At 35.4% G+C, this 15,586-nt stretch overlaps 2 protein-coding genes across 4 annotated transcripts; both read left to right on the forward strand.

The window, feature by feature from the left end:
• Positions 1-1,107: 1,107 nt before the first annotated feature.
• Positions 1,108-8,229, forward strand: LOC125832309 (diacylglycerol kinase 1-like). Of its 2 annotated transcripts, XM_049511449.1 has the most exons (8): positions 1,108-1,238; positions 1,440-2,476; positions 3,398-3,764; positions 3,913-3,989; positions 6,642-6,761; positions 7,099-7,263; positions 7,613-7,750; positions 7,876-8,229. In XM_049511449.1, exons 2-8 carry the CDS (start codon positions 1,475-1,477, stop codon positions 8,023-8,025), a joined length of 2,019 nt encoding a protein of 672 aa, XP_049367406.1. In that variant the 5' UTR covers positions 1,108-1,238; positions 1,440-1,474; the 3' UTR covers positions 8,026-8,229. The 2 variants fall into 2 exon arrangements, with proteins under 2 accessions (XP_049367406.1, XP_049367405.1); XM_049511448.1 differs by having other exon boundaries at positions 1,120-2,476.
• Positions 8,230-12,875: 4,646 nt separating this feature from the next.
• Positions 12,876-15,346, forward strand: LOC125832497 (UDP-glucose 6-dehydrogenase 5-like). Of its 2 annotated transcripts, none has more exons than XM_049511651.1 (2): positions 12,876-12,928; positions 13,804-15,346. In XM_049511651.1, the coding sequence occupies exon 2, from the start codon at positions 13,824-13,826 to the stop codon at positions 15,264-15,266; it is 1,443 nt and encodes a 480-aa protein (XP_049367608.1). In that variant the 5' UTR covers positions 12,876-12,928; positions 13,804-13,823; the 3' UTR covers positions 15,267-15,346. The 2 variants fall into 2 exon arrangements, with proteins under 2 accessions (XP_049367608.1, XP_049367609.1); XM_049511652.1 differs by lacking the exon at positions 12,876-12,928 and adding an exon at positions 13,004-13,110.
• The last annotated feature ends 240 nt before the right edge of the window (positions 15,347-15,586 follow it).

Here is a 15,586-nt window from a genome sequence, read left to right on the forward strand (position 1 = left end):
TAATTAATAACCGAATCAAAATTAAAAAGGAGGACTAAATTCTGCATTTGATTAAAGCAAAAAGAGATTTGGACTCCGATTCTCCATTTTTCCTTCAAACGCCTAGGGTTTTGCAGCTACGATTCTGTTCAGAGGAACAAACAGAGCACGACGCTAATTCAATTCTCTTTCAAATTTTGTTAATTAATTCGGTAAGAGGTTGTTAACTACCAATTTGTTATGGTTTTGCTGAATTGATTGACATGTTATTGACGAACTATGAGTTATATATGATCACGTTACTTTCTTCGTTTTGAGCCATTTCCTGATTCTCGGTTCGTTCATAATATATCAGTATAACTACTTTTTGGTTTGATTTTCCATCATTTCTAAGGAATTTCGTCGGAAATTGTTTTATCAATTCGCTACACCAATCTGCTTTTTCTCTGATCAACCAATTAGCTCGAGAAGCAAGTTCAGCGTTTTTGCTTCAATGCTAATGATAGTTGTGAAGTGCAATCTCGTGCAAAAGATTACTTGTAATAGTCTATGCGGTATAATAGTTTTTTTTCCCCCTTGTGACTGGTGTTTGGACGCCAACTCGATTAGTTACACTAGATATCTGTGTAATTAATTAGTCGAGGTGCGCAAAAGCTGGCCCGGACACTACGGTCATGAAAAATGAATAAAATGTTAGGAGACGTAGGAAGAAATCACCTAGTGTTTTTGTCTATGCTACATTTGAACATGAGAACTCATGGTTTTCAATCCACTTTACTAGACTACACCCTTGGGAGCTATGCAGTATAGTAATAGTTTTACTTTCTGGTTAATATTTGGTAAATGTATTTCATGTTTTAGTTTTTTCCCTTGGCCAGAATTATGCTAATGTTACATGATCGCAGCTAAGGTTTAGTGGAATGTTTCTGGGTACTGTCTGATATAAATGTTTTTCTTTTCTTTTGCAGGTTATTTTTTGTTTCTTGTTGTGTTGATTCAAAGGGTTAGGGCCCTTCAGGGGTCTAAAAGAACTTAAGCAGGATTCCAAGGATGTGTTGAATTGAAGTATCATCATCTGTGGACAAAGGTTTCCAAGTGTTGTCGTTGGTTGCTTATACTTAATAGTAAAAGCTAATATGTTTGGCATCATTGGGGAAAAATGAAACTCGGCAGAGGAAACTAACGCCAGCATGGCTTTAGATTGTGGTAGTGTTAAGGAGGTGCATGATGCTATTATTCGTAGCCTAATGCTCATCTAGGTTCAGATTTATACTAGCATATGTGTAATTGTGTATAAAGTATGGAAATATAGAATTCCAAAATGGAAGATTATAGAGAATCAGAGTTTCCACTTCTTAGCTGGATCAGCAAAAATCCTTCTGAGATGGCAGAATCCCCTCTGTTTATTCTTTCCTGTTTAATTGCTGGTTTAGTAGGAATTTTAACTATATTTTACACAGCTTTCCAGTGGAGAAGAAACATAAATGGTAGTTGGATGAAAGCCATAGCCAGGTCAAAGAAAAACCCCAAAACAAGGAATAAGGTCCCTGCGGCTCCTCATACTTGGGATTTGGAGACCGTTTCTCGAGGGAAAAGTTTAAAATGCTGTGTCTGTTTGAAGTCCATTTCTCCATCTCAGACTCTTGGTCCAATTGTTGCTTCAGAAAGATTTTTTAATCGTTGCAGCATATGTGGTGCAGCAGCTCATCTGAGTTGCTCATCGAGTGCTCACAAGGATTGTAAATGTGCATCTATGTTTGGATACCCACATGTGGTACATCAGTGGGCAGTGCGCTGGACAGAGGTAGCTGATCAACCTGATGAATCTTATTTCTGCAGCTACTGTGAAGAGCCAAGTTCATTTCTTGGTGGGTCCCCTATATGGTGTTGCTTGTGGTGTCAGCGCCTAGTTCATGTTGATTGCCATGCCAATATGTTCAATGAAACAGGTGATATATGTGACCTGGGCCCTTTCAGAAAGCTTATTCTATCGCCACTTTATGTGAAAGAGTTTAACAGGGGAGGACTGCTGAGTTCTATCACACAAGGTGCCAATGAAATTGCTTCTTCAGTCCGTGCTAGTATAATAAGTCAAAGCAAGAAATATAAGCACAGTAAAGAGAAACATGAGAGTGGGACCTCTGCAGAGACAAGCAATGGTGATGTTGTTGGGGACACAACTACTGAATGCACTGCTGATTCTCATCAAGTGAATGGTAATGGTAATATAGATGAAAACTGCAGTAGTGGTGTAAATAGAGAAGGTGCGGATCAGCACCAAGACAGTGGTGTTAAAAAGTTGATATCTATACCCAGCTTCAAGAGGAGTTCATCCATTAATCAGAAGGATGAATCTCAATTAATAGGGCAGAAATATGAATTGACTGATTTGCCTCCAGATGCCAGACCTCTGCTAGTTTTTATAAACAAGAAAAGTGGAGCTCAACGAGGAGATTCACTTAGGCAGCGGTTGAATCTTCTATTAAACCCAGTTCAGGTGAGGTGAAGCTCCTTATCTAGTCACTGTTCTTTTAGCATCCATCTTATGAACTACTTGCTATCTTATCCGTGCGTAGAGATGTGTCAATCAACACAACAATTACATTTAGGGAATGTTACCACCCTAGGCTGTTAGTTGATTCTTCTGTCCTTAAAATGGCTTAGAGAGCTTGTAGCTGCTGGAAAAAATCCCACGAGTCTTATTTTATGCGCAGTCTTCTTTTTCTCCCCATGCTTTACAAAGTGTTTTGACACATTTCTATGGACTATTGTAAATTGTGTGCCACCTAATAATGTTCATTATTAAAGATTGACTTATCTAAACATATAACTAAGAAATCCACTTTTCTGCATAAAATATTTTTTCATACTACTAATATAGTTGTAAATCAAAGCTAACTCTTTTCTTGGTCTTGTGGTGAATGGAGGTAGATCTTGTCAGGAAAAGGAACAAATATGGTATTATATGATTACATTACTGTTTACCAGGTTTCAGTGTGTCCGGCTTGCTAATTTCCTTTTTATGCTACTTGATAATGCCTTAAGAACGTCATTAAAGATGCAACTTGTCATTAAAGAAATCCACTTTTCTGCATAAGATATTTTTCATACTACTAATACAGTTGTAAATCAAAGCTAACTCTTTTCTTGGTCTTGTGGTGAATGGAGGTAGATCTTGTCAGGAAAAGAATAAATATGGCATTATATGATTACATTACTGTTTACCAGGTTTCGGTGTGTCCGGCTTGCTAATTTCCTTTTTATGCGACTTGATAATGCCTTAAGAACGTCATTAAAGATGCAACTTATCTTTTCTGTTTAAATACCTTTTATGTGTTTTAACTTCTAAGTAGATTCATGAATATTTTCCAGCGAGCCAGTGTTTTGATCTGTGATTTTCCATGGATATGCTACTTAGGTCGTTGAGTTGAGTTCAACAGAAGGACCGGAAGTTGGTCTGCATCTTTTCAGAACAGTGCCACACTTCCGGATTCTTGTCTGTGGAGGTGATGGAACTGTTGGCTGGGTATTGGATACCATAGATAAACAAAACTATGTTTCTCCTCCACCGGTGGCAATACTCCCCGCCGGGACGGGAAATGATTTGGCTCGAGTTCTTTCCTGGGGAGGTGGTTTAGGGTCAGTTGAGAGACAAGGTGGTCTTTGCACACTTTTGCATGATATAGAACAAGCAGCAGTAACTATCCTTGATCGATGGAAAGTTTCTATAGTAAATCAGCAGGGAAAGCTGCTTGAACCCCCAAAGTTCTTGAACAACTATCTTGGTATGGTGACTGATCTTCTCTAAGCGGCAAACAATATATTAAATTTGCATCACTGGAGCATATTAAGATCAGTGTCTCACTTCTCAATATTATTCTCTATTATTATTTCCTTGCAAAATTTGATGAGTGTCCCCTGTTGATGTTCCAGGGGTTGGTTGTGATGCAAAGGTTGCATTAGAAATCCATAATATGAGGGAGGAAAACCCCGAGAAGTTCTACAATCAGGTATGCAGATTATGTTCCATAAGATCATGTGAAGCATGATAATTGGGTTAGTGGATTTGGTTCGATAAAGAAATAGGCCTATAGTTTTCAACTATTGCTTTGATAGTCGATATGTGTGATGATGAACTTATATGTGTACCATCATGATAAAATTGGTTTTGGTTTGCAAAAAAACAAACGAATTAGTTGCCATGTAAACCATAAGTTATGTTCCACAAGAGCATCTGAACACAAATTTGGGTTGTCAAATTTGGTTTGATAAAGAATTGTCTGTAGCTTCAAACTTGTGCTATGATAGTCAATCTAGTGATGATAAACCTTCACATATCCCCATACAACATCATGAGTGAACTTTACTGTAGGCTTAGGTTTATGCTATAGTTCCAGAGTGTTCTTATTCCTGTTGAGGGGGTTTCGCGACCCAGTTTCTTTGTAGTTTCACCATATTTCTTCCTGATATTAGTTGCCTCTGTTGTATGTGGAAATGAAAGTCATTGAACTGTTCACATATGGAATTACTGTGGATAGATTTATATGCTTGTAACAGTCATCTCTTCCAATTAAATTTCACGGAGTCAACCTGGTTACTAAGGTTCTCTCAGGGGCGGAGCTACAGCCTAGTAAGGGTGGTCAAATGAACACCCTTCGTCGGAAAATTATATTGGGTATATAGGCAAAATATAGTCTAATATCTGGATATTTATTAATTGAACACTCTTTGACACAGCAAAGGCAGATGGTCTGGTGGTAGGCGCACTCGTTCACCTCATGGAGGTCTGGGTTCGATCCCCACTAGCTATATTTTTTAATATAAATCTCTTTTTAAACAAAAAAACACAGAATTTTTTGTGCACCTACTCATCGGAAAAAAAAAATGTTTTGTGTACCCACTCCGCTAAAAAATTATCGACTCTTTAAAGGTTAAACACCCTTGGCGAAATTTCTGGCTCCACCACTGGGTTCTGTATGACATTATCTTCAAATAAGGTAAGTAGATCTACACTTTTTGGATTTTTTTTGGTTAAGAAGGAATTCTTCAAAGAAGAATCTGGATTTGTGGGACGTAGCTACCATAATATCTCAGACCTAGATGTTTTCTTGTCATTTTATATTAGGGTGGATGTTTTCTCGTCATATCAAGTGTTTTTCGTCTATGTCAAGATGAGATATAACACTTCTATTGCACAATATCTTGGTCCTAGCGTACTTCAGATGCAGAATGGTTAACCTGCAGCTTGATGTTTCTATTTTATAGCCCTGAATTCTATGTGCACATTCCCTGTTCATGTATTATGGTGCCAACTGTAAAGCTTCCCTGTTTGGTTTAGTGTGTTGACATTATATGACACTCTGGCAATGTCAGGATTATGAGCATATCTGCACGCTTGTGATACTCATCGATTTTTGAAGATACTTATGACCGAGTATCTTGGGTTATTGAATAGCACATTGTTTGATAGCTTCAAATCTTCTGACTTTGCACTCTTACTATCAATCCCTTTGAGGGGTTGGTGATATATATGTTTCTGTATGCTCTGCTTTCTCTAAAGCATGTTAGAATGAGTAGACCTGTTCTGTGAAATGGATTCACTGTTACCGGCTGATGACCAGTTAACTTTTCATGCTTCTTCTGGATAGACTCCTTTTGTTACATTGGTCATTCTGTTGCTATCGTCCCCAGGGATTTGATCTAGCGGTGTGTTGGTGGGTTAGGTGCACATCATGGGCTCAAACCTTGCCTCAGACATAAATTGAGTATTTAAGGATTGAGAGGAAGGCCATAATGTAACGATCCTCAAACTGTGCATATCTATTCTAGTTCTATCATCAGTTTTATGGGATCTAAGATAAATTCTAGAAAATGTTTTGTGTCTTAATTTTTTTTTCTCCTTTCTGAGGGATAAGGAGAGAAAAAATTGGGTCAAAAGAAAGTGCCACTTTGGAGTTTTATCAACAATTTGCCTGTGTAGGTGACTAGGTGGTGATCCGGTATTTTCTGAATCCTTATGTAAGTAATTACAGAAGAGATTCTTCAACAAAGATGTGAGTTAGGAAGGATTGGTCGACGAAATATAAACCAAAGATGGAACCTTGATATACCCCAGAACAATAAATTTTTGTTACCCCGAGATATATTAGAAGCAGTCGATCATTTGATTGGGCTGAAATTTGGAATGGGTGCACTTGATGATATGAATCATGTGAAAAATAAAAGCCAGGTGAACTAAGATGAAGTGCAGAGCATCCGGTCTACTTTCCTTTGTGTAACATTAAAATAAATAAGGATATACTGGAAAAAGTTTAATAGCAAGACAAATCCACCCTCCTCCATGAAGATGAAATAAATTCTACACCAAGAGTATAATAGCAAGCTAAGTCCACCCCTATTTGTCTGTATACTGAGCTGGGTAGTCAAGGCCTGTACTGGCTAATAATGTGGTTTTGCGTATGCCGTTTTGTTACGTTAAGATTTGCTGCCTATGATAGTTTCCTTTTTTCTTTTTATGTAGTGAACTGCATCATTTGTGTATTAGTCTTGTATGTGGCATTTGTATGGAATTCTTGGGCATATATTACTGAGTTGTATTCCATGTCATTATCTTTTTATTTTATATGCATTCGTGACTGAAATTCTTTGCAACAATGTTGCAGTTCATGAACAAAGTTCTTTATGCCAGAGAAGGTGCCAGGAGTATCATGGATTGGACATTTGCGGATTTTCCATGGCAAGTTAGGGTGGAGGTTGATGGTGTGGAGATTGAAGTTCCCGAGGTGGTGTCGAAAGGCTTAACTGTCCTTGTGGAAAATACATTTGAGCTATGAATGCTTGCTTTTTTTAGTGCTTTGATATGTGACTCCTTCAGTTTATATTTTTCCAAATTTCATAGTTAATAGATGTGAAAGTATAATTCAACTCCCTGAAAATACTACTAATAAATCTTCCATCGTGGAGGAAAGGTGCTAAAGTTTATATTGGAAATTTGGTGGATGATTCAGTGTTTTCATCTTAGAGATGTTTAGCGAGTAATCGCAGTCTTGAAACTACTTAAGTAACTAAAAGATTATTTATCTTTAATGACGAGTTATGACTTTTTGACTTGATCTCTAGGATGCAGAAGGTGTTCTTGTTGCCAATATTGGTAGCTACATGGGTGGAGTAGACTTGTGGCAGAATGAAGATGAACACTATGACAATTTTGATCCTCAATCGATGCATGATAAGATGCTGGAGGTTGTTGGCATTTCTGGGACGTGGCATCTTGGGAAGCTTCAGGTATGTAGGAAACAATTTTACACACATTAACGTGGCAAAAATAATTTCCATGGTTCTTGAGGAAATTTTCTAGTGTGTTAAACTAGCTTCAACTTAGGTATTTGTTTGCAGATGTTTAAGGGTAAAGCACTTTTTGATGGTTATTTGTCTCTTTATTTTTGAAGAATGAATTTATTCCTGGTTAAATGTGTCCGTCTCTTGGCTTATGTATAGATATTAATTCAATAACACAACAATTTGCTTCTTGTATCGCCAAATTAGATGTCAACCTGGCATGATTTGTCTATTTGATATTCCGCTGCCTTTTAGTTTCACTCCTTTGTGATAAGGTTACTGCTCGTGCAAACAGGTGGGGCTTTCCAAAGCTCGGAGGCTAGCACAGGGTCAGTTGATCAAAATTCATCTTTTTGCTGCATTTCCTGTTCAAATAGATGGTGAACCTTGGTATCAGCAACCATGTACATTGACAATTACTCATCATGGACAGGTCGATCCCATCACTTGCATATTCTTTGCGTCTTTCTTTTTTAGCCAAAAGTTGAGGAGGCTTTCTCGTCGAATTTCTCAAAACTGCTACATTATCTAAAATGTGTCCTTGCTGCTGAATTACAGGCCTTCATGCTGAAGAGAGCAGCAGAAGAACCTCTAGGTCATGCAGCAGCAATAATTGCGGATGTTCTTGAGAATGCCGAATCCAATAAAGTAATTGACGCTTCACAGAAGCGGGCACTTCTTCAAGAAATGGCCATCAGACTCTCTTAGATATCAGCAGCACAGTGATTTGTTAGTTTGCAGCAGTAAATCATAGTTTTGTATAAAACCCCAACTCTTGCTCTTTTTTCCAGGTTATTTCATTTCACGTGTAAATATACTGTATATGGAAATTAGAATGCTTGTTTGTATAAAACAAAAACTAGTCAGTGTTCGAGTGAAGAGGCGAATGTTAATAGTTTTTCGCCATTTTAATTTTTGTTTCCTCTATATCAGTCCCATTTCTTCTATTTTGAGTTGGCTGATCTATTTTTATTATTTTAACTACATGAAATTGTTGTATGACATCACTCAATTTAAATGTACCCTATACAATTGTTTTCTCTCTAGTTTAAATAAACAATGCAAAATTGACGTAGTACTCTGCATATGATCATAACAAATATCAAGCGATCGATATCGTAACATTCTCTTAACATTTGGAAGAAAGTCAAAACTGAGCATAGTTCAATTTTAACAATAAAATACCCTAGTGACATTTAGTCAATTCGACCAATTTTACAATAACGATTTGACTTGATCAAACAAGTAAAGTCAATACAATTATTTAATCGATATAAAGGAAGGGTTTGACAAAAGTCATTTCTAACATTGATTATTCTTTCTAATAACCTTTTACTTTTTCTATCAAAGATAAATAGGAATTAATTTTCTTGCTATAAGGTGTGCCACTAATCGAAAATTTACTAAAGGAATGGCATATTTTGTTGAATTTTTCCATAATTTATACACACCGGGAAAAAAATTAAATAGTATTATTCAATCCGTTATTTGTTTAAAGAATTCTTATTGGACGATAGGACGGCAAGGACCATGATCATGCCATAGCTTGTTCTTGAAAGCTAAAGCAATTGGCACATGCAGCCGTTTCTTGTACTTCTTGCTTTACTTCTCCTTCTATATATTTGACTGACAATATTTTCTTTTATTAACGGAACTCGAAGTAACAATAAAATTATCTCTGTGTGATTTATAGGTTATTGATTTGTATCATGAAAATAACCACTAATATTTATATTAGGTAAGTTGTTTATATCATATCCCTCAGGATGCACGACCCTTTCCAAATCATATTAACGCAATATATTTCGTACACCAAACTATTTTTGTTTTAATTACTAGAAGTAGAATAATTGGTGCATTTTTTTTAATCAACATACTCAACTAGACCAACTACATATGATGAATAACTCAACCCCAAGACAGGTCCCAAATATTTATTAATTCATCACGCCATAAATAATTTATAAAAAGAAAAGAAAAAGTAAAGCTTGATGATTGGAATGAAAATCAGAAACACAACAATGAAAAAGAAATACTTTGAATTTAGTTTTCAATTTCATGGTAGATAAAATAAATAAGTACCTATTAATAATTTCGGACCAATTGAATTTATTTTATTTTAAGCCAAATGCATAGTAAACGTGAAATAAAAAAAATACTAATATTTTGAGTTTTTTTTTGGCACTTATAAGATATAAATAATAATAATATGGTTCATAGATCATAAAGAACTAAAAATATTTGACTTTTCATGATTCTAATTATACTTATGATCAGTAATTAGGTACAATGACAACCAAAAACTTGGCTTTATTTATATAGGGAAATATTATCAGCTATCACTTCTTCTTTTTTCCATTCAATAGTATTTGCATTGAAAATTGATTAAATTTGAATAGCTTATTGTAGCCTGTAGAACTCATTTTGGGAATAACACTCCCAACAAAAAAAAAATTCATCCTCAAAGCTCGAACTCAAGATATTTGATTATGGGTGAAGGACCACAACTATCGAAATAGAACCATTATATATTCAGATCCCAAAGGAAACAAATATTCCCTTTGTTTTTAATTTATTTGTGTTACTTTCCTTCTAGTTCGTTTCAAAAAAGGGAAAATTACGCGGTTAAGCAAATTTATACTACTTAATTACTCATCATAGCTATAGTTTGCTATAATTACCACTCGTGACTAACATTAACTATTAATTACGTGGGCTGACTTCAAGTTTGTATAATTGGCCACGTTTGTATATGTATAATTCGCAACTAACAATTCTTTGTTTAATTTGTATTTGTATACGATGGTTTGTATTTGTATATGACGATGATTTCCTTTGGTTTTTCAGTTTTGTCATCATATACATTCAATCTTTTTGTGTATAACTTTTTAATGTTTGTATAAACGTGTAGTTTTCGGATTTTGTATACTATAATTTATATAATGTAATTTGTATAATTATTTAAAGTTCATATGTTTATGTTTGTATCAATTCGTTATTTCGAGTTTTATTATATTTGTATAATTTTAGACTTTATATTACTCAATTATACAAAAACACGTGAATTATACAAACATACCTGCGAATTATACAAACGAGATGCGAATTATTCAAATTATTGTCCTCTCTCACTCGCCTCTCTCCTCCCTCTTCCACTCTCGCTCGCTTCTCTCCTCCCTCTCCCAATCTCTCTCGCCAGAATATACAAATACATATGTATAATATACAATTATCTAACCGATATACATATACAATCCACCTCTCTCCCACTCTCTCGCTTGCCTCTCTCCTCCCTCTCCTAGTCTCGCTCGCCACTCTCCTCCCTATAACATGTAGCTACGAATCGTAATTAGTAAACTATAGTTATGGAGCGTAATTAGGCTATTTTTGATTGACTATATGCGAAAGTTCCTCTTCAAAAAAACTTGACACGTTTAAGAGCCCAAAATTAAAAGATATTTTGGTATATTTTATATACTTTAGTTAAGACCACAAAAATTAAAAGTTTTCTTTACTTTTTAATTAGACTTCATATCAAATTAAAATCAGACAAATAAACTAAAACGGATGAAGTATACATTAGCCATCAGATTCTTAATTTTGCATTAGTAGTTCTTACTTTAATGCATTCATCTTATTAAGAGTATATTCATCTAGAAAAATATATTACCTATTAGATGCATTTGAAGGTGCAATGTAATATCTCTAGGTACCATTAATTATTACTTTAATTAGCGTGATTTGACTGTCTAAATACCTTTTTAATGGGATGATTATTTATCTAATGAAATATGAATCATTTTTAACATTTATTCATACTGTTAATTAATATTAATAATACTTGATTTGAAGCATTTTCAATATCCATGCGTTACTAATCAAGAAGGAGAAGGACGATTTACCTATTAATATTTTTTTCTATTTTTGTGTAAGTCCATCTAATTATCGTCTCTTTTATTTCCCCTTCCTTTTTGGATCTAATTATTAAAAGGTCGAAGCATTTAATTTCACTATTTATCCTTTAACGCTTTAAAAGGTTAATTTTAGTCTTTAATCTTAGAAATCAAACTTCTACGTAGGCCGTAGCATAACATAATTTTTTTATGGACATGAGGCATAACTTATGAAATAATATGACAATTTTTTACATGAATCTTATTTTGGATGACCTTTAAAAAATTTTCCCTTTTTGTCTTATGCTACTCACTTAATAAAATTTATTATCAAAATATCTTTATCTACCTTCCGTAGAAATAAGTTATCCCTCTTACGGCATTACTCTAAGAGTTTTGAAACTCAACTTATACCTTTGATATTATCATAAATCTTCTTTTTCTTTTTAGTTAAAAAATTTTCAAACCAAAACGTTCTCTATGTTAGAGTTATAATCAAAATCAAACAATAACTCTCAAATAAAATATTTGAGACCTCCAAAAGAAAAAGAAGAAGCAAAATTAATTTATTTTGTAGTGAAGTTAAAGCTTCTGCAGCAACTTTTTATTTTTTGACGTCAATTTTTCAGGTACCAGCACGTTGATCTCAGGCTCTGTTGCCTTCAAAGCAAGTTTTTGAATTTTTTTATTTTTTATTTTATAAAAAAAAAATTATTTTTGCTCAATCATGCTTAATACATGCTCTTACCTGTAATTAATCTTTCTTTAATCACACTCAAATGCCCCTTCTGAACAACCATTCTCTTGAACTTTCTTTTTCTGTTACTGTATCAGTGAAAAAACAATTTTCTTGTTCGGTTAAAACGTATTTTTCACATGAAAATTGCACCTGCTACCTCTGTTTTTTCATGCTTTTAATTAATTTGGTTTCATGCTTTTAATTAATTTGGTTCCAACAAACTAAGGATTTATTTTATTTTATTTTTTTACAGCTTGTTTGACTTGGGTTTTGTTCAAATTCCATTCTTGAAAATTGAGTTTATAGTAAAAGATCAAAATATTTTGTCAAAAATGTATTTTTCTTTCTTTTGGTAAATGGACTTCTTTTACTTTTTTTATTTTTGTGATGGAAAACCAAAGACTTTTTTTTTTAATACTTTTTTTGAACTCCTTTTAACATATCCTACTTGGGTTTTGTTCAAAATCCATTCTTGAATTGAGTTTTGAGTAAAAGATCAAATTTGTGGAAAATGTAGTGTTTTTTTGGTTTGAGAATTTTAATAGCTTAATTAATTGACTATCTGAGTTTCAACTTATTAATGAGTCACTTCACCTACCCCTTCTTAAGGGAAGAAACAACTCATATTTTATTTTATTTTACCTTTCTAAAACAACAATTAAGTCTTTGCTTTTTTTACTACAAGGAAAAAGACAGAGATGGTGGAATTTCCCTTGTTAGTTACTGAAAGGTCCCTCTTGAAAACGTGTTAAACATTCCAAATCTGACTTTAAATCTTTACATTTGGCACTTTACTTAGTTTTCGAGAGTCCATTGGCACACCCTTGGTCTCTTTGCCCATTATATAAAGTGGTCCTTCCCAATTCTTTGAACCATCACTGAGTCCCTTTTATAACAACATTTGATTGATATTTCATAATCAAGACTCTTGTGATAATTTCCCCTTTTCTAAAAAAAGTTAGTGGGAAGTCCTGTTGAGGTAACTTTTATTGGTCTATAGTTCTTGCTTCTCTTTTCAAGAAATCTAGTTCAGTTTTGTTGTGTACTGTCTCAGCGTGCTCCTTTCTTTGTCATCCATTTTCAGCATCTTCTTTGTGTATTCTTGTGCTTCCTTTTTTTTTGAGCTGAGGTCTATCAGAAACAACCTCTCTATTTTCCAAGGTAGGGGTAAGGTTTGCGTGTAATCTACCCTCCTCATAGGCTCAGACCCCACTGTGCGATTACACTGGTTATGTTATTGTTGTTGTTGTTGTTGTGTATTCTTGTGCATTGCTAATAAGATCATGTCATCATTTTTGTTTCTGTGTCAACTGCTGGTGGTAACATATGCTTTGATACTTCATATTTGTGCATTAAATGATGCTTGCAAGGCTAAACTATTTGCAGGACTCCTAATATATAGTATCAGCTTTGTAAAAGTTAATGACACATCTTGAATATGTAGACGCGACCCTTTTTACCGGGGTATGAGAAAAAAGATATATGGAAGTCTATCTAGTTCTCTTTTTATCTTTAATCAGAGGATTTACATATGGATGTCATATTCTGGAGACTGATTAGGACACTGGGGGAATATGTTGGTTGTTAATTGGACAAATGAAAAAGATGTTCTTTGGAATATGATTCCTCTAATAGATGCACTTTGCTTCTCATTTTACTAATGCATGTTCAAGTGTAAAGATGACATCTAGACAGCTCTTTACTGGATGGATTTCTTGTTTCTTTACAGCCTATCGCTACATCAGACCACGCAGAGAATACGTTCTGTTATGGTTATAAATAGGATATAGAGCAAACGAGCTTGATATCGCAACTTTTATCAGTCCTGAATATAGTTCTTTACTGTTTTTCCAGGTTTCATACTACTGGATAAGATGGTGAAGATCTGTTGCATTGGAGCTGGATATGTTGGTGGACCAACTATGGCAGTCATTGCCCTCAAATGCCCCTCAATTGAAGTGGCTGTTGTTGATATCTCTGTTGCCCGAATCACAGCATGGAATAGCGATGAGTTGCCTATCTATGAGCCTGGACTTGATGATGTGGTGAAGCAATGCAGAGGAAAGAACCTTTTCTTCAGCACTGAAGTAGAGAAACATGTCTCTGAAGCAGACATCATCTTTGTGTCGGTTAACACCCCAACAAAGACTCGAGGACTTGGAGCTGGAAAAGCTGCAGACCTTACATACTGGGAGAGTGCTGCTCGAATGATAGCTGATGTATCCAAGAGTGATAAGATTGTTGTGGAGAAATCAACTGTTCCGGTTAAAACAGCTGAGGCAATCGAGAAGATCCTCACTCATAACAGTAAGGGAATTAACTATCAGATCCTTTCGAATCCAGAATTTCTTGCTGAGGGAACCGCAATTCAGGATCTTTTTCATCCAGACCGCGTTCTAATTGGAGGAAGAGACACCCCTGAAGGGCAAAAGGCAATCCAGACCCTAAAAAAAGTTTATGCGCATTGGGTGCCTGAAGACAGAATCATCTGCACCAATCTCTGGTCAGCAGAGCTCTCGAAGCTCGCTGCCAATGCCTTCTTGGCTCAGAGGATTTCATCAGTTAACGCTATGTCAGCCCTTTGTGAAGCTACTGGGGCTGATGTTACACAGGTGTCCAATGCTGTTGGTAAGGACAGCCGAATTGGACCCAAATTCCTCAATGCCAGTGTTGGTTTTGGTGGTTCTTGTTTCCAGAAGGATATCCTCAACTTGGTTTACATATGTGAATGCAATGGCCTCCCAGAAGTTGCCAGTTACTGGAAGCAGGTGATCAAGGTGAATGACTATCAAAAGAGTCGTTTTGTTAACCGTATGGTCTCCTCCATGTTTAACACAGTTTCTGGAAAGAAAATTGCCGTTCTTGGATTTGCCTTCAAAAAAGACACAGGTGACACTAGGGAAACTCCTGCAATTGATGTCTGCAAAGGCTTGTTGGGAGACAGTGCTCACTTGAGCATATATGATCCACAGGTCACTCAGGAACAAATACAAAGGGATCTTTCAATGGAAAAGTTCGACTGGGACCATCCAACTCACCTCCAGCCAATGAGTCCTTATGGAGTGAAGCAAGTTAGCGTGGTGTCGGATGCTCACGAGGCAACAAAAGACGCCCACGGTCTCTGCATTCTCACTGAGTGGGATGAGTTCAAAACACTTGATTTCAAGAGGATTTATGATAACATGCAAAAACCTGCATTTGTGTTTGATGGGAGGAACGTTGTTGACGCATCAAAGCTCAGAGAAATTGGGTTCATCGTCTACTCCATTGGTAAACCTTTGGATGCATGGCTCAAGGATATGCCAGCAGTGGCATAAGAGACTTCAAGTTCCCATATTCCCTTGGTTTAAGCACTAGAAATGAGAGGAAGATCCAATTCTTTCAATTATTCATTTTTCCCAGTGTACTTCTTTAAGCATGGCTGAGAATATTGTTTCTCTTGATTACTTCTCTTTCATTATAAATTGTTGTTTTCCCAGCTTATAATATAATCTCCATATAGTACAATAATAATAAAAAAAACAAATGTTTTGATTCACTTGGGCATTTTCTTCTTGATAAATTCTACTAAGTCTAGAATCTCTCTTTTTCTTTGCCAACATTGGATGCAAAAAAGATTTTTTTTTCATTTTTCAAA

Source organism: Solanum verrucosum, unplaced genomic scaffold, assembly GCF_900185275.1.
Source record: "Solanum verrucosum unplaced genomic scaffold, falcon-dt-bn FXZP01000009.1, whole genome shotgun sequence".
NCBI classification, from domain to species: Eukaryota; Viridiplantae; Streptophyta; class Magnoliopsida; order Solanales; family Solanaceae; genus Solanum; species Solanum verrucosum.